The 24,654-nt window shown below is 41.5% G+C and overlaps 1 protein-coding gene across 1 annotated transcript in view; it reads left to right on the top strand.

The window, feature by feature from the left end:
• gpr179 (G protein-coupled receptor 179) overlaps nt 1–18,759 on the top strand; it is a 34,284-nt gene extending 15,525 nt beyond the window's left edge. Inside the window, exons 4-12 of the mRNA XM_041786304.1 lie at nt 2,457–2,692; nt 5,844–5,912; nt 11,560–11,669; nt 12,397–12,635; nt 13,872–14,010; nt 14,107–14,209; nt 14,858–15,004; nt 15,358–17,697; nt 17,911–18,759. Of these exons, the coding sequence (XP_041642238.1) occupies nt 2,457–2,692; nt 5,844–5,912; nt 11,560–11,669; nt 12,397–12,635; nt 13,872–14,010; nt 14,107–14,209; nt 14,858–15,004; nt 15,358–17,697; nt 17,911–18,759 (4,232 nt within the window). The remainder of the gene's footprint in view (nt 1–2,456; nt 2,693–5,843; nt 5,913–11,559; nt 11,670–12,396; nt 12,636–13,871; nt 14,011–14,106; nt 14,210–14,857; nt 15,005–15,357; nt 17,698–17,910) is intronic.
• The last annotated feature ends 5,895 nt before the right edge of the window (nt 18,760–24,654 follow it).

Below are 24,654 nucleotides of genomic sequence, written 5' to 3'. Positions count from 1 at the left end.
CTGCCTCATTTTTCATGATTTTGAAGCTTAATTTTATATACTTGGACATGTTTTATTTAACTGAAATGTGGTTAAGGGGTTCATAACACAGTGACCTGTCATACAACAAACCTGAATACAGATCTATTTTCACTTTGCAGGGTCTTTAAATACAGTCATGGATGAAAGTATTGGCACGCCTGGAATTTTTCCAGAAAATACACCATTTCTCCCAGAAATTGTTGCAATTACAAATGTTTTTGGTATACATGTGTTTTTTTTTTTCATTTATGTGCATTGGAACAACACAAAAAACCAAAGACAAATTGACATAATTTTACACAAAAATCAAAAAATGGGCTGGACAAAATTATTGGCACCCTCAACTTAATATTTGGTTGCACACCCTTGGAAAAAAATACCTGAAACCAATCACCTCCTATAACCATCAACAAGCTTCTTACACCTCTCAGCTGGAATTTTGGACCACTCTTCTTTTCCCAAACTGCTCCAGGTCTCTCAGATTTGAAGAGTTCCTTCTTGCAACAAAACAGACTCATTGCTGGCCACTTCAGAACTCTCCAGCTTTGTCTCCAACCATTTCTTGGTGATTTTTGAGGTATGTTTGGGGTCACTGTCCTGCTGGAACACCCATGACCTCTGACCCAGACCCAGCTTTCTGACACTAGGCCCTACATTGTGGCCCAAAATCTTTTGATAGTCTCCAGATTTCATGATTCCTTGCACACAGTCAAGGCACCAGTGCCAGAGGCAGCAAAACAACCACAAAACATCCTTGAAGCTCCACCATGTTTGACTGTAGGTACTGTGTTCTTTTCTTTGTAGGCCTCAGTCTGTTTTCTGTAAACAGTAGAATGATGTGCTTTTCCAAAAAGCTCTACCTTAGTCTCATCTGTCCACTAAATGTTCTCCCAGAAGGACTGAGGCTTACTCAGGTACATTTTTGCAAACTCCAGTCTGGCTTTTTTCTGTCTCTTTGTCAGCAGTGGGGTTCTCCTGGGTCTCCTGCCATAGCGCTTCATCTCATTCAGATGACCACGTATGGTCCCAGCTGACACTTTTGCACCCTGAGTCTGAAGGACAGCCTGAATTTGTGTGGAAGTTGACTGAGGATGTTTATCCACCATTCCAACTATCCTGCGTTGCATTCTTTTGTCAGTTTTCTTCTTCTGTCCACGTCCAGAGAGATTAGCCACAGCTCCATGGTTATAAACTTCTTGATTATATTACACACAGTGGACAAAGGAATTTCAGGATCTCTGGAGATGGTCTTTAACCTTGAGATTGTTCATATTTTTACACAATTTTGCTTCTTAAGTCCTCAGACAATTCTGGGCTCTTCTTTCTCTTCTCCATGCTTGGTGTGACACACACAGACACACAACATAAAGGTTGAGTCAACTTTTAGACATTCTAACTGGCTCCAGGTGTGATTTCTAGATTGCCAGCCCCTGTTACTGCCACAGGTGAGTTTAAATGAGCATCACATGCTGGAAATAAAATCATTTACCCACAGTTTTAAAAGGGGGACAATCATTTTGTGTAAAATTATATCAATTTTGTCTTTTTTCTTCAGATTTTTTGTGTTGTTGGAATGAGCATAAATGAAATAAACACATGTATACCAAAAACATTTGTAATTGCAACAATTTCTGGGAGAAATGGTGTATTTTCTGGAAAAATTCCAGGCGTGCCAATACTTTCATCCATGACTGTAAATGTCAGCAAAAAAGGATTCATGATTTTTTTATACAGTGTAAGTGACAATGCCATGCGCTACAGTACGCTACGGTCCGTGATAATAAGACACAATACCTTTCTATGCAACATGATATGATGCTTGAAGATATGATGTGATATGACATGGCTAGATACAGATACATGAAGATGCATGAAGTTACGTATATGTTTTATCTCTTAATCAAAATAGGAGAATCAATTTTATTTGGTGGAACATTTGTTTTCAACCCAGGCCTGTTAACATGAGTGCAGAAACGAAAATAAAGCCCTCATACAGCTGAGATGCAGCTGCCTCACACCCAGTCTGGATTGGCTGTTAACTTTAAAGACAGCGCTGCAGCATCATCTAAAATCAGCGTGCCTTCATGTCTTTCTCCACTGTCTCTGACTCGATCCACAGTCCTCCTCTATCAATAAACACATAAAAAGAATCACCAAATAAACCTTTAAAAAATTCAGCATAAATACAGCCATGAGTTTACAGTGATGTTTACTCTAATGTTGGGATAGATTGTACATGTGATTGTTGCTGAGGCTAGAGATTCCCTGAACAATAAAGAAGCTAATGTTTTTGTTGATGTGATAAAAACCAGGTTCTTGGTAAATATTTCATGGTGTAGCGGTGTAAAGACTCCCCTGTTTGCGGACTTGCTGTGTTCTGTGAGATCTGAAGGTTTTTCACTCACATGGACACGCTCAACTCACACGGGTTTGCGTGGGTGTCGATGCAGATGGCGGCCCTGTGAACACGAGCGAGGACGGACGAGTGTGTTACCCAAACTTGCCCATCTGTCTGCCGTGCTGGCCGGGGTGCAGGAGCTGTCAGGACGGCGCCCCCTGCTGGGTGCAGGAGGCCTGGCTTCTCAGGGCCGCCGTGCTGGCCGTGCAGGGGGTCTTCATGCTCCTCATCTTCGTCAGCATGCTGGTGGCCTACAGGCATCGGAGGAACAGGGTGAGTCAGAGCTGTTTTTTGGCTCAACAGGGCCACCGTACAGATGGGCTGGGATGGAGAGATGATCTGGAGAGCTGTTCCAAGCTTTGAGCCATCATTGCTGCCTTATGTCAGGATTTTAGAGCTAGTGTTATCACCAGATCTTCAGTCCAAACTATCTGTATCAATCACAGAGTCAACAAGAGGGAAAATCTTTATTTAAGCAACAAAAACAGTGACAGGAAGTCAATCTGACCTGAATCCATGCAGTCTGGTTACTGACAAATCCACCTATGTTATGTTAATCAACCTACCTGTTACATAACTGCCTATTCATCTTTATTTCATTATCTTTGCAGCAGCCACCACTGCACTATTATCCCTCTAAAGTAATATAGTTATTCTGTAGGCTTGTACTAAACTGTGAACCTGATATTTGTTATAATATTTCACATAATTAGGGAGAAAAGCTGTTAAAAGTGGCCCTCCTGGTTTGTTCTCATGTCAGTGTCAATTAAATAAAAATCTGTAATGTAAATAAGTGACTGCATAAATATTCACCCCCTTTAAAGTGACTGACCTAATCTAACAGAGCTCCAGTCACTGGTTCATCAGTATTCCTGGCTACCATTACACCATGAAGACAAAAGAACACTCAGAGAAAAGGTTATTGAAAAGTCTAAGTCAGAGGATGGAGACAGAAATATCTCCAAGTCTCTGAACATCCCCCAGAGTTCAGTTAAATCCATCATGAGGAAATGAAGGAATATGTCACATGTGTAAATCTGCCTAGATCAGACCGTCCTCACAAACTGAGTGGGCGTGCAAGAAGGAGACTAGTGAGAGAGGACACCAAGACACCTATGACTACTCTGAAGGAGTTCCAAGCTTCAGCAGCTGAGATGGAGAGACTCTGCAGACAACAACTGTTGGCCGGGTTCTTCACCAGTCAGAGCTTTATGGGAGAGTGGCAAAGAGAAAGACACTGTTGAAGAAAACTCAGATTCAATCTGGACTAGAGTTCACCAAAAGGACTGTGGGAGACTCCATGGTCAAGAGGAAGAAAGATCTTTGGTCTGATGAGACCAGAATGGAGCTTTGAGACCAACAGACAAGACGCCAAACACTGACATCAGCACAAACACACCATCCCCACTGTGGAGCATGCTGGTGGCAGCATCATGCTGTGGGGATGCGTCTCAGCTGCCGGCCCTGGAAGGCTTTAAAGGTAGAGGGTAAAATGAATCATGGAGGACAATCTTCTTCAGTCTGACAGAGAACTACGGCTTGGGAGAATATGTATTTCCTGTCAGACAATGAGCCGAAGCATCCAGAGAAAGCTACACAGAAATGGTTTAAAGACAACAAGGAGAATGTTCTGGAGCGGCCGAGTCAAAGCCCAGACATCAATCCAATAGAGGATTAGTGTCTGGACTTGTAAAGGTCTGTTCAGTCCTGATCCCTGATCAACCTGACAGAGCTTGAGCAGTTTATCAGCAAAGAATGGAGTAAAATTCCAGAGTCCAGATGTTTGATCCTGACTGAGACCTATCCACACAGACTCAGAGCTGAGACTGCAGACAGAGGAGACTCTACTAAAGACTGACTAGAAGGAGGAATATTTAAGCAGTCACTTATTTTACATTACAGATTTTGATTTGACATTACTTTGTAGAAATCTGGTAACACACAACTTTATCCACATTTTCTAGATCAAATAAAGCTAACTGTACCGCTTCTTAGATATGCTCTAAGTGCTATTAGCTCACTGCACTGTGGCAGCATGGCAGTGTCCATTAACAGGAGCGCTAGTGGCTACTAGTGGCAGCTGCACTGCAGTCAAGAGAGCTTTTCACTCTGTTTTCATTGTGGAACTTGACAGATAAAAATAATATCAACTTAAACAAAAAGTAAGGCAATTTGTGTTTGGTACATTATTTCTTTGTTGTAACAATGCTTCTTTGCAATAAATCTGATACCGTTGGAAAGCCTGTTTATTACCCTTTTAAATGACGCCACATTTGTAAGGATCATGCATTTGTGGGATGAGCAGCAGAGCTGAGTATGTGGGTTGCGCCCATGAAAAATGCGCCAGATCTTCTCTGCCAATGCCAAACAGCTGATTCTGCTGTTGATATTGACTCTTGTTTTGAGCTTCTGGTACCCCCAGGTGTTGACAGCACCTGTGAGCATGGGCGGGGCTACAGTGGTCAGTAGATGTCTGCTTCAAGAATCGGCATGCCACATTTGACTGATCTGGATAGGGCCCGTCGGTTGGGCAACTTCAAGCTGGTGTTCCGCAAAACCAAGTTGTGGCATTGTTTGGAGTGAACCCTACTACCATCTCCAAACTGAAGGCCAAGTTCCATGTATGGTGTATGGTGCTTCCACACGCTACTGAAGCTCCTGTTTGTGAAATGAATAAATTGTTAAATCGTCAATGTCTTGTTTCTTCAAACTTCAATCATCCAATCCACCACACCAAACAAGAGTCAACAGCAGAATCAGCTGTTTGGCATTGGCAGAGAAGATCTGGCGCATTTTTCATGGGCGCAACCCACATACTCAACTCTGCTGCTCATCCCACAAATGCATGATCCTTACAAATGTGGCATCATTTAAAAGGGTAATAAACAGGCTTTCCAGTGGGATAAGATTTATTGCCAAGAGGCATTGTTACAACAAAGAGATAATGTACCAAACACACATTGCCTTACTTTTTGTTTAAAGTTTATATGTAAATAAATTATAAGGATAAAAGGCTTATAATTATGGTGTTCACGACCAAGGGATCCAACTTTTACCCATGAGCCTGCTGTTTGTGCAAATCCCTGATTCACAGTTCACTGGAAACAGCTCCACTTTAAGGTCCTGACCCACCTGTTGAGAACCACAACTCTAAAAGACATTAGTTATGCATGTTTGCATGTTTAAATAAATTGTTTGATTTGAACTTCAAATCAGAGATGTTGGCAGTAGTAGAGGAGTGTGTCCTCTGATCTGTCCTTTATCATGAGAATAGAGCGATGTGGCACTTGTTTCTGGTATAAATAAAGAGACGTGCAGATTACAGGTTTAAGTAAATAGGTCATAATGTAAAAATACATCTATGTGGTCTTTAAACCTACGTATTTCCTCTCCTCTCTAACCGTGGTGTTTTCTCCTCCCTTAGAGGATCCGGGCGTCGGGCCTCCTGCTGCTGGAGACGATCCTGTTCGGCTCTCTGCTTCTCTATTTCCCGGTGAGAGAGCGACAGATTAAACTCTTTACAGATCACTGCCCAGCACTGCCCAGGATTATATCATAATGGACCGTTTGTGGGAGGGGGAGGGGGGCCGTGTGAGAATGGGATGGGGGCTGGGTCGGCAGTTTTCATAACGATTATCAAATCAATCTTTACAGTCATTTTACCAATTAAAGGGATGTTAATGTGGGTCAGCCGTGTGAAAGTGTCTCTCAGCTCTTCCTGCTGACTACAGGTGTTTCTGTAAAGATTATTACCTATTGATTAAGTTTTATATCAGATGTGTGGACATGTTAATGGGACTGGCAGCCATGCTGGAAGACTTTTAACCATCATAAAAATCTTGACAAACAGGACAGGGTTTACATTAGCCCGGATCTACCTGCTTTTGAATCACATTTAAATGTTCAACACATAAAGATGGCAATGGCCAAACTGTCTGTAGGGAACACATGCAAACTGCCACATAAATAAATAATGAATGAATGATAACATATTGTTATCACATCTGTGAATGTGCGTCCATTCATTCTGTAGAGCGTTTATGAGGTCAGGTTCTGATGTTGGACCAGAAGGCCTGGATCACAATCTCGGTTCCAGCTATGGGTTCCACCAGCTAGGTCTGGGCGATATGGCCTAAAAATCACATCACGGTATTTTTCTTGCCTTTGACGCTAACAGTATTATATCACGGTATTACAAAATTAAAAAGAGATAATGCTCTCAATCCAAATTCAAGTGCTATAAACCACCTTCTTCCCTTAAAACAAGCCTTTGATTGCACACTCAATTTGTGTCTAAGCATAGGAACACAGAAAACATGTTTTATTTTTTTAAGTCACTCTAGGTTTACTTCTTACTGCACTCCAACTTTCACATTTCATCTCTATCCCGCTGAGGTGCGTTAAGCTGCTAACGACTTGAGCATATTTCCTGGTGAAGGCGTTCACAATAAAAGCATTTCAGAAAAATAACACCTGCTGACTTCTATTTTGCAGAGCTCGATGGAAGTAGAGTGTTTAGCATTGAGTTAGCTTAGCTATGGCTGCCGTACCGGCGTTCCAGTAATCAAGTCGGAAAAGCTGTTGTTGCTGCTATTGTTGTTATGTTCAGCCGTTGTTAGCTGTTGTTAGCTATACTAGTTGAAAACAACGCATAACATGGTATTTTATAGATACAAACACCATAGTACCATGTCCACAGATAGACGTTGGACAGAACTACGTATACCGCTGATTTAATTTCACAAAAACAAAACAGAAGTGCTAATAATTAATACATTAATAGAGTTTTCATTACTGTTGATGCACGACTCTGCCATCTTGGATTATGACGTTGTGGGCAAGTTGGGGTTGGTGAGGATCGTCCGACTTTCCGAGTTGGAAATCCAACTTCAGGGGGCGTTCCAGATGAAATTTGCAACTGGGACCTCGGAAAGTCCGACTTCCCAGTACAAATGGAGCACAGCAATATTTCTTTATGAAACGCCTGAAAAACCTCCTCATGAAAGTGTAAAAACTTTTTAGCAATATTTTAGGTTTTTTTCGAAATTCAGGTGTTTCCATTACCAGTTTTTTATTGCTCTATTTTGATTTTGTGCATTTCCAAGTGTCATGGAAACCCAGCTATAGTCTGGCATGGTGCCATCTTGAACAACCAAAAAATCGTGTAGTCTGAGCCGGCCTTTACTTCTCAAGTCCCCCTCGTGTTTTCAGAGACCTTCTTTTAACTGGATTGTTATTTTTTTTGTAGATGTTAGTTTTGTCAAAGTTTTCTTTTGCATTTTTGCCAAACATGACAGACAGAAAAGTACAATACCATCTGAACGCTTTAAAAATGTTAAAAGTCATATAAAATGGTTGAAAACTTTGAAATTCACTTTAAAAGTGCTTCGAAAGTGCCTGAATTTCACCTTTGTAGGATGGACAGCCCTCGTATAAAAGGACTTTTGTCCAAGGAGTGCTTCTGTAGACGGCCTCTAACAGACATGGAGGAGCTGCAGCATTTTAAAGCACTGGCTTCACCTTTCAACACCAGAGGTTGGTGCTTGGCTGTTCCTCTCATATTCTGTAACGCCAAAATAAAATCTGAATTCACGCTGATACTAATATAGGTGGATGAACAAAAGCATGAGGACAATGAAGCTTTTCCACGATCAGAACCAGGATCAGTAAACGGCTTTAGTCTTTATATTTCAGCGGAGTATAAACAACACATCTCATCAGCATTAATAGACATAAACTCCTGTATCTAAAGCATGTCCTCTGAACTAAATGTGATGTATATTTCAGTCTGTTGGTTGTGCTTTAGTGTAACAGCAGAGCTGTAATCCAGGAATTAAAGCTGGTTCCTCTGTGACGGTCGCTCTCCGTCACTCCGCATAAGAGCATCGGCTAAAGCTGAAAATGTGAACACAAATTTACATCATTGTGTCCGAACCGCTCACAGAGGATCAGCTCCTCACAGAGACGTATGGAGGCAGAGAGCACATGCTGTAAACATCCAGAGGAGAAGAGTTTAATCAGAGATGGTCTGAACCCGAGGGCAGGTCAAGGCCAGAGAATAAATCTGATTGGTTAATGTGGAAACCTGGTTTCTATATGTTTTATAGATCTCAGTGAGGAGTTAGCTTATTAAAAGGTGCTTTTATAGAATGAAAATCATAGTTACACATGTGATGAGCAGTTTTTACACAAAGAAAGCGAAAGTGATGGCAAGTGAACTCACTAACACCGCTACACAAGGTTATAAAAGGAAAAGAATGTAGATCATGGGGCTTCAGAGCAACTAACTAAAGGTTCTTTTTTTTTGTTTGTTGTTTTATTAAAGATTAATTTTTGGGCCTTTATTAGATAGAGGAGGACAGTGGATAGACTCAGAAACAGGGAAGAGAGTGGGGAGAGACAAGGGGTAAAGGGCCACAGGCTGGATTTGAACCCTAGGCCACTAGTTTACACGTTGCATGCCTTAAACCACTCGACCATCTGCGCACCCCAAGCTTCCTATTGTTAATAGAATCATTTAAAAGAGACATGAGAAAAAAAACACTGTCTAAGACACTGTTAATTTTGCAAACTAAAACTCTGACTAAAATGTCTGCCAAATGTAAAGAAGCCCGCAGGTTAGTTCAGGCAGTCATCACAACCTGACGATTCACACCTGACACACATCTTAATCACATCCTCCTTCATCAGTGGTTTACTTAAAGGTCACATCTTATGCAAAACACACTTTTTCAGGCTTTTCTAACAAAAATATGTACCCTGGCCTCCACAATCCCCCCAAGAATCAGAATCCCCCCCCATGTTTCAGAAAATGTGTGCTGAAACAAGCCGTTCTCAGATTTTCCCTGCATGATGTCACATAGGAAGTTAGCCCCGCCCCCAGCTTTGATTGGCCCTCATCGCTTGGAGGAAAGTGTCGCCCTCTGAATCCTCCTCTCAGCTGCCAGTTCATTGTTTGAATGTATACGTTTCCAATAAAGTAAAACAGAAGAAGAAAGCCACGTTCATTTCCTGAGAGAGGCGGAGTCAGACAGCTCATTAACATTTAAAGCCACAGACAGAAACAGCTCGTTCTGAGCAGGGCTGAAAGAGAGAGGTTTTTAGACATGCAACAATCCAATACTGGAGTGCTTTTACAGCAACAAACTCCACAGGCATGTTCAGGGGACAAACTTGTCTTAATTTGGTAAAATATCTGACCTTTAAGCTGCAAGAGTTCCAGGCTCTTCCTCTGCTCTGCCCTGGATCACCCTCTCGCCTTCAACCCACCTCCACCCCAGCCTCAGACTGTGAGGAGTGATGAAGTCGCAGCCTGATGTCAAACATGTTTTGTGCCCTAACAAATGTGTAAACAACCTGAGATGACTGGCTGAACTACCTTCTTCTCCACAATGAAGACGAGACTAGAACAAACTATTAATAGATCTATAATGATAAAAACTCTGGGGAAAATCAAGTTTCGTTTTCCTCAAGGAGACTGAAACAAGACTTAAGTGTTAATGCTGGACTGCTCATTGTCAAAACCCACTGAATTTGTCCACTGTGGGTACAAGTGGACATTGAGGGAGTGGAGTTTATCTGCAGTTCCATATTAGCTTCATTCTTCAACCACAGAGGTTGCTGCTTCTCTCAGGGAAAAGAAGGATGAGAGGAAGCTCTCTGCATTTAAAACAGTGGTTCTCAACTAGTCAGGCATCAGGACCCACCACGCCCTCCTGAAGAGAAATCATGACCCACATAAAAAAAAAAAAAATCTTCATTTATTTCATGAATGTTGGTTAATAAGTATTCTTGGCTACCATTACACCATGAAGCCAAAAGAACACTCCAAAAAATGTTGATATTTGGACCCTAAATAGAAAAAATGTATTGAACAAAGAGACAGGACAAAACAAACACGTTAGAAAAGCGCATCATTACAGAAGGACTTGCATGCATACATCTTAATTTACACCAGTTTTCCAAGATAGAAGTCTGGTAACTTCCAGAAGAATTTCCTTGTTATCTTGGGTAAACCAGTCTTATTTCAGAGAAAAATACTGAATTTTACTCGGAATCATTGGAAAACCTAACAAAAAAAATGCATGTATAAAATAACTGCATGTTCACTTAGGGCAGTGATACTCAGCATGTGGCTCCTCTGTGATGATTTGTGGTCCTTTAATGTCTTAATTTAAAATATGATTCCCCCAGAAAACCTTTAAAAATGGAAACTATGACCTCAGAAATTATCCATTGCAAGTCACAATCAACAGTTTGTTCCCCACACCTATACAGAAGGCATAAATTGTCAATCTTTATTATCTGTCTGTATATTTCCAATGCCCTTAATTGGATGTTTTTCAAGACTTTTTGTCCATTTATGCCACTTTTACCTATTTTTGCTGCTGTTAGCCCATTATTGCAACTTTTTGTCCATTTTTGCCACACTTATCCTGCTGTTTGCCATTTGCTATTTTGCCATTTTTTGCCACTGTTTTCCCACTGAAGCTGCCTTTTGCCATTAAATGCCTTTTTTCCCACTTTTGCCACCATTTTGCTGCTTTTTGCCCATTTTAGTAGTTTTTCACTCATTTTGTTGCCACTTTTTTTCCCATTTTTGCCACTGTTTTGCAGCTTTTTGCCCATCTTAGTAATTTTCACTCTTTTTTTGCCATTTTTTCACCATTTTTGCCAACTGTAACTCATTTTTTTGGTAACTTATCACCACTTTTGCCTCTTTCTGCCCTTTTTTGCCTCTAATTTACCATTAATGCTACTTTCTTTGCTGCTTTTGGCCATTTTTTCAATTAAAACCACTAAAGTGGCTCTTTTAAAGGTTTTTTTCCAACAATTTTTCTCTTTGATTGAGCAGGGTTGAGTAACACTGACTTAAGGCCTCTGTAGATGGAGTTTTTGTCATATTTTTTTTTCTCTGGCACACATTCACGACCCACTAGAAAGACCTTTGCAAACCACTTTTGGGTTGAGAACCACTGATTTAAAGAGACACAAAAAGGCTTCTTCGAGGTGGTTTAGGATTTAAAAACCTCCTCTAGTGCTGGTTTGGTATATTATGACTCACTGTGTTCAGAGGTGGAGAAGGGTGATGAAATGTGACATTTACGGCGGTCTGACTCACTTTACCTGTGTCTCTGCAGGTTTTCATCATGTACTTTAAGCCGAGTACGTTCAGGTGTATCCTGCTCCGCTGGGTCCGAATGCTTGGCTTCTCCATCGTCTACGGGACAGTTACTCTGAAAATGTACAGGTAGGTGTTAGTATTTTGGCCTCCTAGGGCAACCCCTTTTCCAAAAAAGCTGGCGCGATATGTAAAATGTGAATAAAAATAGAATGCAAGGATTTGCAAATCCCATAAACCCATCGTTTTTGTTTCCTGTTCACATATGGCTTCTTCTTTGTATGATCCAGCTTTGACAGTCATTTGTGGACGCCACGGCCAACTGTGTCGACAGACAATGCCAGTCATACCTGAGGGCCTGAACTTCACCAGCACCCAAAATTTTAATCATTTCTTGAAATTGTTCCAGAATTTTTACACAGTTTTTTACAGATTGTTGACCTCTGCACATCTTTACTTCTGAGGAACTCTGCCTCTCTTAAACACTTCTTTTATACCCAGTCATGTTACTGACCTGATGTCAATTAACCTAAAATGCTCCTCCAGCTCTTTTTTATTACTACCACTTACTTTTCTAGCCTTTTGTTATCCTGTCCCTACTTTTTTGATAGGTGGTGCTGCAACCAAATTCAAAACGAGCTAATTTTTTTCATGACATGGTAAAATGTCTCAGTTTCAATATCTGAGTATTTTCTATTGTGAATAAAATATGTTTATGATATCTGACAGTCCGGCATTCTGTTTTTGTTTACATCTCACACATTGACCCAGCTTTTATGGAATTAGGGTTCTACAGAAGCATTACACATTTGTCGACACACTTTGTCTAATATGGACCATTTCCTGCCTCTTTCAGGGTGTTGAAGGTGTTCCTCTCCCGTACCGCTCAGAGAGTCCCCTACATGTCCAGCCTCCACCTGCTGAGGATTCTGGGGGTTATGCTGATGACCGTCAGCTGGTTCCTGTGTGCGTGGACGGTTGGCATCCTCCAGAACCGGGACAGGAACATCCCTGTGTTTATCACAACCAGCACGTCAGATGGCCAGGGCTTCAACCTGTGCTACCTGGACCGCTGGGACTACATGATGGCTGTGGGTGAGTGACGGCGGTCCTGAAGAGGAGACTAGAAAAGACAGAAAGAGGATCACCATGCTCTGAGCTTACAGATCCTCCCACTCTAATAATGCAGCCATGGTAACTTTATCTCAGATCCGGCTCTCTGCCTTTGTAGAGTCATGGATCTGAGTACAAGTCCTTCAGTGACTCATCTTCTCCTCACCTTGGTTTCACAGTGCACACATTGACACAGCATCCAGTCAGTGTGTGGTGTGCCTGTGACCATGGAGAAAAGATAGTCCCTTTATTCAGTGCTGCATTAAATAATGACAGAAAGAGGAAGAAGGAAAGCAGCTCAGATACAGGAGCCCGTCAGTGTTCACAGTAAAGGGCCGGCTGACGTGAACAACACCTCACTAGAAAAACAGAAATAATCATCTGCCACTCGCAGTAATCAGAGTTTACAGTTCCAACAGTCGTTAAGAAGACAATTTAATGGAACAAGAAATGACTAGGGCTGTCAAACAATTTGGCTCAATCCCAATCCCCACCCTTGTCCCTCCCACTTAACCCAACCCCACGTTTGTGCATTTACTTCTAGGGGTGTCCAGATTCTTGCTGAGTGGAGGGGTAGAACTAGAGCCACGTGGTCCTTCATGAACATTCCAAACTGAGTGTTTTCAGGATGTCTCCCAGAATGCCTTGGGAATCAGCAGCAACGTTTAAAACTGTCTCATATCATAATTTATTGTGGTTTACATTAGGGCCGCAGCAATCAATTCTTTTTGTAGTTGAGTACTCCATCGATGCTTCTGGTGATTAATCGAGTACTCTAATAAGACGTATTGCTTTTTTTTTAATCAGTCACTTTTGCTTTTTTTTTAACCCTTTACCTACTGACCCAGCGCCAGTGCTGTGTTTTCAAACAGCGTTGGAAAGCTGAGAATTGTGGGCATGTGCACATATATGGTTCATTACGGTACTCGCAACCATATGACACGGGCATTCATAGCAAAACACCAGAAGTATCGTGAGACCGCTACACGGATTCTCAACACTGTAACTCCTCGAAAGTTTGCTCAATCTAAAAAATTCCAACACTGACAGAGAGCTGAGAATCTGTGCTTTCCGACAATATATGATGTGTGGTATATATATAACGGTAATGTTGAACAGCACCGTTAAAACGGCAGCTTTGGCAGAAGACGAGTGAGAAGGGAGAGAAGGAAGAGAGTGTAAAGCATCTCCCTGACCATCGTCTCCTCTCATCCTCAGCTGAGCTCCTGTTCCTGTGCTGGGGAAGCTCCCTGTGGACCGCCGTCAGGCCGGTCCCTTCAGCCTTCCATGAGCCTCGCTACATGGGCATCGCCATTCACAACGAGCTGCTTCTCTCCACCATGTTTCACCTGTTCAGGTAACCGGCCAGCACAGCTCTGAGCATCTCAGATGAAGGAAATGTTTCAGTGGTGTCGTGGTGCATTTATGTGACATGATTCTGTCTCCCCCTCAGGTTCACCTTTCCCTCTCTCCATCCTGATTGGATGCTGCTGCTCTCCTTCACGCACACCCATGTGACCATCACTGTGACACTCGCCCTGCTCTTCATTCCTAAGGTACTTAGCTTTAAACCGACAAGCCAGATGAACAGCTGGTACGGGAAATATTTCACATCCATCTGGGAAATAAAAAAATGTAGAGTGACTAAAGGAACATTCTTTCTGTCACATTCATCACAGGCCAATCGGAGCAACCAAACGTGTGATGAAGTAGCCCTGCGCTTTACTAAAGGAGTAAATTACATAACGTAACTTCAACTGTCAGCTGTTTTTATGCCAATCCATGTATCTCGAACGAAGTGGTGCAAAGTGGGATGAAGTGGCGCTCAAAGCACGCACCGCTACCGGTCTGGAGTGCCGGCTGTGGAAATGCTCTGATAGACTAGAGAGGAAGGGTTGTGCTCCACAAATGCTTCGCCGGCAGATCGTTTCCCAGTCGCTGTATGTGGAAACTGGAGGTTAGGGGCGAGTCCAGATAGATTAATATTCAGCAGTTTGTTGGAAAGAGCTCATTTGTCTGCCAACCTCACATCTTCCATTTTCTCCAATAATCCAGCATCTATAGGGTGCCTGTGGAAGAGTGGACTCTTAATTTAACCCCATGTTCTTTGGTAAAGGATAAATGGTATTATATGAGGATGTTATTGTAAGTACAGAGTTTTCCTGAAGAGATAACATACAAATTTATACTGTTATGTTCTGCAGTTTCTTTACGTGTCCAAGCCCGGGAGGGAGGAGATTGCAGCAGAGGTGTATGAAGATGAAGTGGACTTGCGGCGCTCTGGCTCGTACCTCAACAGCAGCTTTCATTCGGCTTGGAGTGAACCCAGTGTGGACCCGGATGACTTCAGGGTAAACTCAGAACGATGTTATCACTTTGCTTTGGGACATAACCTACAAAAGGTGGATGAAAACCCAAAAGTCACATTTAAATAAAAAATATAAATGTCCCTTAATTCTACTGATAAACACATAAAGACTCTGTTAAATACACCTTAAATCTATTATAATCTGAATTATAAATCTACATGAAATACAATAAACAGTCAAGTGAACATGTTCTTATATCTTCTCTCCACCACTTATCCTTTTCTGACCCTAAAATCTGTTTTAAACAAAAACCTGCCTTGCCTGCCCTGACATGTGGCTTTCCGTATCTTTCCCTCCACCTTCTCATTAACTCCCTCCCTTCTTATGTGCACCAGGACGAACTGAAGAAGTTATATGCCCAGTTAGAAGTCCACAAGACCAAGAAGATGACAGCAAACAACCCTCATCTGTCCAAGAAGAGAAGTTCTCGATGTGCGTTGGGGAGATCCATCATTAGACGTATCGCTGAGATCCCAGAAACCGTGAGCCGGCAGTGTAGCCGCGAAGAGAAAGACGGATCCTTCCACAGCAGACGAGTAAATCAGACTGACTCTTTCAGGACGGTCCCCGATACTGCCAGTATCAGCTACAAAAGCTCAGTTAAGTCCCCATCTCCATCCTTGCACAAGTCCCTAAGTGATCATCATTATGTCAGGGAGAGACACCTTTCCCTACGAGACTCCATGTTGGACGCCAACTCTGTGAAGAGACTTTCCCGGCGTTCTGAGACAGACTCCTTGGATATTCCTCCAGGGGTTTGCAAGTCTGCCAGTGCCCAAAACCTGACAATTGATACAAATCTCCTGCATCCTGATCATACCAGGCTTCATAAGTCCTGGAGTCTAACATCCACGCCGGCTCATTCAGTGGAGAACATAACCAAGGTTAACAGATCGAGCACAATGCTGGCACAATCCAGAGAGAGCATGTCCATCAGCGACCAGACTAGAAGTGCCCTCCAGTCCGAGTCATACGACAAGGCTGAGGTCTGTCCTTGGGAGGTGGAGCAGGAACAAACAGGGGACAAGAACCAGAAGCATGTCACCTATGCAAATTCTCAGGAATCTGCAGAAAAAGGGCCGGCATCTCCAGAAGCACTTATCTGTCCCTGGGACCATATACCAGCCCCTGTAGAAAAAGCCCCTACAGAAGAGGTGTCACAGGATGAGGCTGGATCTACAAAACAACAGCTATCTGTGTCTGCAAGTGCACCAGGCTCACCAAGACCAAAAGTCACTAAAGATAAACGTGTTTTCTCCTTGCGAACTGCTACCACTAAGTGGCTCTCTGTCAAATCCATCGTGGGATCAATGGATTCAGCAAACAAGTCCGAAACCGATGGTCAAAATAAAGAGGATACCGTCTCACAAAAAAGCCAGGAAAGTACTGTAACTACACCAAGATCAGGAGCATCTAGCAGACGTCCAAGCACAGAAAAAAAGTCTTTGCAGAAAAGAAGTCTGACAACAGCCGATGGAAAACCATGCCTGGTGAAGCAAAATGCCATCCGATTGTCATCTGGGGATTCTTCTGACAGAAGTCCAAGAAGGCTTGTAATAGTAAAATCTGCGGTCTACCCTTGGGACATTGATGATATGCAAAAAGATGGCAATTATGAAAATGTATTTTTATCAAGGCAAAACAGCAAACGTAGTAGTGTCAGTTCTTGGGAAACTAACAGCAGCTGTCGAACTCCATCAACTCACAGAAGAGGAAGTAATCGCATTACTCCAGCTCGTAACGTTTCCCATGTCGATGTGTGTCCGTGGGAGGCAGCTGGAGAGGAACAAAAGAGGCAGCAGAGCATCAAGGCAGACGTCTGCCCTTGGGATTCACAGGTATCCAACGTATGTCCATGGGAATCTCAAGAGCATGCAACTGTGAGAAGACAAGGAAGTGGTCGTGGTGATGTATGTCCTTGGGAAGTGCAGAATGTCCCTGTTATTTACCACACTAGTGTGTCCAGAGATTCCCAAACACAACAGTCTTCAGACATTTGTCCCTGGGAGACAGCTGATTCTAAACCTTCAGCTGGGCAAGATAATGAATATGCAAATGTTTGTCCTTGGGAAGTTCAGGACAAGGCTGAGGCTGTTTATGAAAACATCAATCCTGTGGCGAATAAGGGAGCACTGGCTGTGCCCCTGAGACAAGAAGGTATGAAAGCTGCAGTTTATCCTTGTGCATCCACAAGCGATGAGCAACAATACCACGCAAAATCCTCTACACAGTATTTAGGTATGCAAGCACCCAAGACAACAGAAAGTTGTCCATGGGAATTCCCTGATCCTCCCACAAACTTGGAAAACATTTGTCCATGGGAAGACGGGAGCACAGTGCCAACCAATACAGACTCAACTTCCCAAATGACCATCAAGGCAGATATTTGTCCCTGGGAGTCTGGACATCCAGACAAACCAGAAGACTCACAGAAAGTTGTCTTGCCTCTGGAAGCTGCTTCCATACAGACTGGTGGGAAAGACAGCCAAAGAGAAAGCATTTGTCCCTGGGAAACTGATGTCCCTGAGAAAACCACAGCAACAAAGACAATGTCCCAAGGACAGGAAAGACTAGCAGATGTTTGCCCATGGGATGGTGGACCACCAGAATCAAATGTAATGCAGACGCTCAAAATGTCAGAAAGTCATGAAAAGCAAGGTGCCACTCATGCAAATGTTTGTCCATGGGATACAGAGGAAGCAGGGGCTGTCAAAAGTGTAGTACAAGATTCATCGGAGAAACTACAAAGACAAAAGCAATCCCTGGAAGATGTTTGTCCATGGGAAACAGAAGCACAAATAGTTCTAAAGCAAGACAGTGCAAAGGCAGACATTTGTCCATGGGAGACAGAAGACACTAAAGTTGCAAAAAAACAAGAAAGCAAAAAGGAAGATGTCTGTCCATGGGACACTGAAGCAGCAAAAGTCTTAAAAAAGCAAGACAGCTCTCGGGTAGATGTTTGTCCATGGGAGACGGATGACCCAAATGTTCTCAAAAAGCAAGACAGTGCCCGAGAGGATGTTTGTCCATGGGAGACAGATGATTCTAAAGTTTTGAAAAAGCAAGACAGTGCAAGGGCAGATGTTTGTCCATGGGAGACAGATGACCCAAATGTGCTGAAAAAGCAAGACAGTGCAAGGGCAGACGTTTGTCCATGGGAGACGGATGACCCAAAAGTGCTGAGAAAGCAGGACAGTGCAAGGGCAGATGTTTGTCCATGGGAGACGGATGACCCAAAAGTGCTGAAAAAGCAAGACAGTGCAAGGGCAGACGTTTGTCCATGGGAGACGGATGACCCAAAAGTGCTGAAAAAGCAAGACAGTGCAAGGGCAGATGTTTGTCCATGGGAGACTGAGGAACCAGGACTTGTCAAAAAGCAAGACAGCTCTAGAGATGTATGTCCCTGGGAATCTAATGATCCGCAAACCTCGACTGAAAACAAAGCCGTTGATCCTGTTAGTGACAAAGACCAAGCCACAGAGATCCAGGTGATACCCAGCGTACAAGAGACCCCGGCAGTTACGAGCACAGAGCAGATAGAGGCATCCAAAGAAAACTTAGCACTGGGTCGACGCGATGCTTTGTGTCCATGGGAGGTGGGTCGGCCCAGCTCTGGCTCATTCTCAGACAATACTTCAGACGTTTTTACATGGGAGCCTGAGAATATTCCTGAGGAAGATGAAGAGGACGACGCAGAATGTGCTGCCGAGGCTCTCGTATTCCCACCCGACCTGTGACCAAAACCTAACCAACATTTACTTTCACTTCAATCAAATAAGGGACAAATGAACTCCTTATGTTGGTGCCTGTTGATAGTCAGGGGCACTTGTTGAGTTCCTTCACTCCATGATGAGGTTGGAGTGCAGGGTCAGCTCATGCATGGTTACCATGTAGCTGGCAAAGCCAAAAGCCCTTTCAGAACGACTTTTACTTGAACCAGTTAAGGCCAGAACGCATCACTGTGACGAGTGGACACAGTGAACCTGATTGAAGATAAGCTTTCTTTGAGAAAACTTAGTATGCTCGCCACTGATCCAGCGATAGCTACAGACACACATTTCATGGTAGATGAAGGGCATCTAAAGCATTTAGATGGGCTCCCTTTTCTTCCTGTGTCCATCCCCTCCCAATTAAATCTTTCTGTGTGTTTATATTTTAAGATGAAAATTTACAAACTTGCCAAGTAAGTAAAGTATGTTTGACCCATGGCAGGGGTGAATACCTGGACTTTACAAGCCCACGGTTCTCATGATCATAAAACACAGCCCAGGACCTGAGAGATTAACTTATGCCCTGTTTATACAACAACGTTTTCAAGTGAAAACGTAAAAGTTTTGTAGCATTTTGGCTGTCTGTTTAGACGGCAACGGCGTTTTGGTGCCTGAAAATTGAACTTTTTGGAAACTTGTCCTGAGTGGAAGTTTTTGGAAACGACCCCGCCTCCGTGTAAACAGGAAAAATGGCTCTTCCTGAAAACGAACATGCGCACTGCGGCTGAAGTAAATACCCACGTGCAAGTAGGCTTATAGCGCATGCGCAAATCCCAAAGCAAAGATGGCTGATACCAGTGTACCGTTCGTGCTCCTCACGCTTTTGAATTTAACCATACTTCTCCAACAAAGTGTTGGTTTACTTCACCATCGCTTGGATCAACGGAGACGTATTTCGTGCCTGCATTCTGACTCGACCCATATGCAGTCGAAGGGCAGCCCGTAGGCGATCAAAGGGCATATGGGTTGAGTCAGAACCTGGTGCAGGCACGAAAATTACACCGCCATCTACTGGCCTGGCATGTACACTACATCGTTTTTGGTGTTTCCCGCAGTCTGGTGTGAACGGAGATTGTTTTGAAAACGCTGCTGTCTGAATGTGGAACTTTTTGGAAACAAAAACAGAAAACAAAGTAAAACGTTGTTGTATAAACAGGGCCTTAAAGGGCGTTTTCACACCTATCCCATTTGGTTTGGTTAAAACAAACTCTAGTCTTTAAGCTAAGTCAGCACAGTTTGTAAAAGCTTTTGAATTTATCCTGGTGCAAACCAAATACATGTTCTGAGACAGACTGAAAAAGCCCTAACTGGGGCTAGACCAGTCGAGTAAGCCAGGCATACAGGGTGGATCTTTGAAAAGCAAGTGGGTGAACAGGTCATAGTTCAGGAAGATTACCGTGCGCCTTCTTCTCTACTGTCTTGATACGCACCTCAAGCAACCCAACTGCACCAATGTATTACTGTTGGGCCATGGCTGCACCTCATGATAAATGCAAACAATTAAAAACGGTTAGGGGTTAGGTAAAGGCAATGATCAGAGCCAACATCGGTCTGTGTAGTCGTCTGTCCATGCAGGAAATGGAAAGTGTCTTTGGAGCAACCACAGCCAGACACAACTCAACTAGTTTTTGTTTAATTCCCGGAATTTTCCTGCAAAAATTCCAACCAATCAGAGCATGTTTCCTTGTGCATTACATGTTCTGATCCACTTATAAATGTCTCCATATGAACACACACCAAACTTAAGTTAATTCAGCAACAGCGGAATAAATTAGCCCGAAATCAGACCAGACCAAACCAACTAAAGGTGTGAAAATGCCCTTAAGCAAAACCAGCAGTCACAACATATCAAACTTTATTCTTACATGGAATTTATATTTTCAAAGACAAAGAGCATATTCAGTTTAAAGCCATGCTACCAAGACTTTAATGGATGTCAAACTTCATTTATAACAATTATGATTAAACTATGCATACCTCTCTGCTGAAGTGATTCATTTTCACGTTTAATTCTGTAACATTCCAACACTTCAAGAAACAAAAGCAAAAGTTGCATGAAGAACTACAAACATAGAGCTGGGATGTAGGGCTCAATAGTGTGGTTCTGGAAGTTAAAGTCCCATTTCTTGTCTCCGTAGTGGATTTGGTTTTTAGCCAGAACGTCTGAACTGTCCGAGGTAGACTCACCATGAGCTACCTTGGTGTGAAACGAAGGAAAATGTTTCTGAGAAGGACAAAAGTTTGCATGATTTAAACTTTGTTTTAAGAAAAATGTGGTTTACTCAGCATCACAGGGAAAAGAACTTCACTACCCACAATCCTAGAGCGCAAATACATCTTTGATTTTGGCTCCTGTTGTTATGGAAATGTTAACCATCTCTACATGACAAGAATATACATCATACCAGATTCACTCTATAAAACTCTACACATACATAAACTTCAATATTACTTTCAGCATTAATGCATTTATCCTAATTCAGATCCATAATTAGTGCATTAATCTCACACTTTATATTCCCTATCAGCACACTTTGGTTAACCCTAGGGATGCACGATAATATCAGCCGGATACCAGTATCAGCAGACATCAAAATTTTTGCCGATATTTACATCCGAAATTTGGGACAGGCATATCAGAGTATATAAACTGTTAAATTTGGCCATACTAATAAATTAATGGAGTTTAGGCTGGACCAATAGACCTATGTAAGTTGAGATCTTTTTCTTTATTCATTTTCATTCTTTAAACTTTAAAATATGTTTTAAGAAAAAAAGTTTGTTTCTTTTTCCATCATCAAACCTAAAATTATGTTCAAAGGACTGAATGTTTCGTTCCATAAAACATATTTAAATATCGGTATCGATATCGGCTAAAATGAATCTATAAATATCGGCATATCGGATATCGGCAAAAATCCAATATCGTGCAGCCTTAGTTAACCCTTGTGTTGTCAAACATTTACCTTTCTACTGTTCCCTTATTACCTTTAAGAGCCATAACAAGCTCCTTTTTCCATGATTAGGTTCACATCATAATCTTCAATCTCCCAAAAGATCTTTGTTTTCTTTCAAAATAAAAGCAGTTTTAGGTGACAATAGTGACATTTTGAAATGGGACAAAAATGGGAGATTAATCAAGATTAACTACAGTAATCTAAAGATCAATCACAATTTAAAAAATCCCTTGATATTATTTAAGAAAATATTATTCAAAGTATAAACAGTACAATAACGTTAATGTAAAAAGGTCTACATTGTCTACATGTTTAAGAGTTTGAAAAGCGATTGATGACAGTGATTTAACCCTTGTGTTGATTTAATTTTCCACATACTTGCAAAAATCAGTTTCTACAAATAAGCAGTTTAATTACATTTTAAACCAAAAATCTCCTGCACAAACAAAAAAAACTAATTCTAATATATCACATACTTGTAAAGAATCTGGGTTTCATTTCATAGTACAGAAATATGTACATTACAAAGGAAATTAAAACATCTCAATAGATCTTATCTGTCTAATTAACAGCCTGGCCCTTGCGCATTTGTACCCCATGGTGATTGCTGTTGTACAGCATAAAAATGTTGCAGAAACATGCTGAAATAAGCTTAATTGCATTTTAAAAGGGAACCATTTATTGACTCATTACTCCTGCTCATTGTGTGCGTAAACAACAATGAAAAAGAATAAAATAAGATCATAAAAGCAAAAAAAAATCCTGACGAATAACAAGACAGAATGTTTCATTTTTCACCCTACAACAGCACATTTGGTAAAGGAAGTGCAATGGATTGTGGGATGTGAAGTTCTCTTAGAAAATAATATGTACGAAAAACCTGTACCTTTGGTGTTTCTTTAATCCTGTGTTAGACGCAAATCAGCATTCTTTTATATTCCTGATTTTTCAGGTTGCTAGTTTTCTTGGCCTAAGTTAAAAACACTGATATGCAGATTTAATGAAAAGTCAATGGAGGATTAGAACGGGGAAAGTAACTTCAGGAACCAGAGCTGCTGAAAAAGCTGCTGAGCTCTACTGGGATTGACATAAAAACACACTTTTAATGTGCTGTAATAACAAACAAAATATAACACAGAGCATTTAAAGGATTTTATGGGTTTCAGCTGACTCGACTCACTCCAAATCATTGCTTTTATTTTATGATGGTGGAAAGGTCCCAGGTTTTACTTAAAAAATCACTAATTAGTAAAATAATTCAATGATTTTTTTTTCCCAGCTACAGGACATTTTTTATTGGGGTGTTTATGCAGATATGGATAGAAAAAAGACAGATCTCTGTTACCATTGAAATGTTGACGATTGTTGTTTCTAGTTTATCTGAATGATTTAAATATGCCACATCAACACCGCCGCCATTTTCCTCTGATTTCAGCTCAGGTTGGAAGACTCGGATGTTTTATAAAGTTGTACTGATGGATATTAGAAAGAATCACAGATAGTACAAATCCAGGAGCTCCACACTGTGACTGAGCTTCAGACACTGGAGCTAAAGGAGATGAAGCCTCAGAACATCTCAGGTGAAACATTTGTTCCTCTATACCCTACATTCACATTTGTAAAAATGGTTCAAAATATCCCCTAACGCTGGTGCTAAAGATGTCAAAAGAGATAAAAGAAACGTTAGACAGTGGTATCTGCCTCACTAGACTAGCAGTTGATGCTAATGCTAACTAGCTAATGTAAAGTAATAGCAGTGTCAACGTTAGGTTATGCTCGCTACTTTATTTACCGAACATTTGAACAGAATAAAATATTTTCTCTTACCTTAGAGCGTATGTGGGGATATTCTTTGGGTGGAGCTGAATGCACAGAGGGCATTTCTCATGTTGAAGTCACGGAGTTAAAGTCACAGTTTTACCGCCATTCGCTGAAAAGAGCAGGGGCAAATATTTCTCTTAAACCCAGCAACGGTTGCTATGAGAGGAGGCTTTCTGATTGGTGTATCAGCGGACCAATCAGAGCGCCAAGAAAGTATCCAAGCAAATGAAAAGTTAGCTTCAGTATTTAGTGATTAACCTTTAAAAGGTCAATTCATTTAAAGTAAGAATTCCAAGATAAAGGTCAAAATTTGGACATTCAGGATCAAATTCTCCGAGATTAATCTGAGATTAAAGTAAAAAATATATGAAAAACTTGTGATTTAAGCCCAGAATCATCACATTTACATTATGGTCTGGAGTTTGAAGAGACATTTCTGTGAACTGGAGTTATCCAACCACTATTTTAATTTTGGTTTTTGTAAATGTAAAACTAAACAATATTATAAATGTCAGACTTTAATTTCTAAAATTCAAATTTTTGAGTTCATGTTAAAATCTATGACATTTTACCTTGGAATTTTAATTCGATTTTTGTGTAAATATTTGACTTTATGATCTCAGAAAAAAATGTGAAAAATCAGTTTTTAAATCTAAAAACAACTACATAAATAGAAATATACTTTTTGTTTTGTCTGATTTTTATGTGGCTCCAATACATCATACATTATGTTTTTAACCACAAAAAAAAAATTAAATATAAATGCACATCTAATTTGATAACTACAGAGAGCTCTGCACCCCCCTGAGATCTTTGGTGGCCCCCCAGGGTTGTCTGGACCCCAGGTTGGGAACCACTGATTTAGAACATTGCAGTCCCTGGGGGGCCAGTAGCCTCACGCAGAGGCAGTTCCCCTCAAAGGGGACCACCTAGGTCCAAGTCCTACCTGTGGCTCCTTTCCCTCTTGTCATTTCCCCACATTTCTCCTTATTGATTTGCTGCCCTTTCAAAATAAAAGCATAAAGCCACAGAAAAACATCTTTAAAAGGTCATTAAAGCTGAACAAATGTGTTTTAAATTGAAA

Source organism: Cheilinus undulatus, linkage group 4, assembly GCF_018320785.1.
Source record: "Cheilinus undulatus linkage group 4, ASM1832078v1, whole genome shotgun sequence".
NCBI classification, from domain to species: domain Eukaryota; kingdom Metazoa; phylum Chordata; class Actinopteri; order Labriformes; family Labridae; genus Cheilinus; species Cheilinus undulatus.
This window is presented reverse-complemented; position numbering and strand designations above follow the sequence as displayed.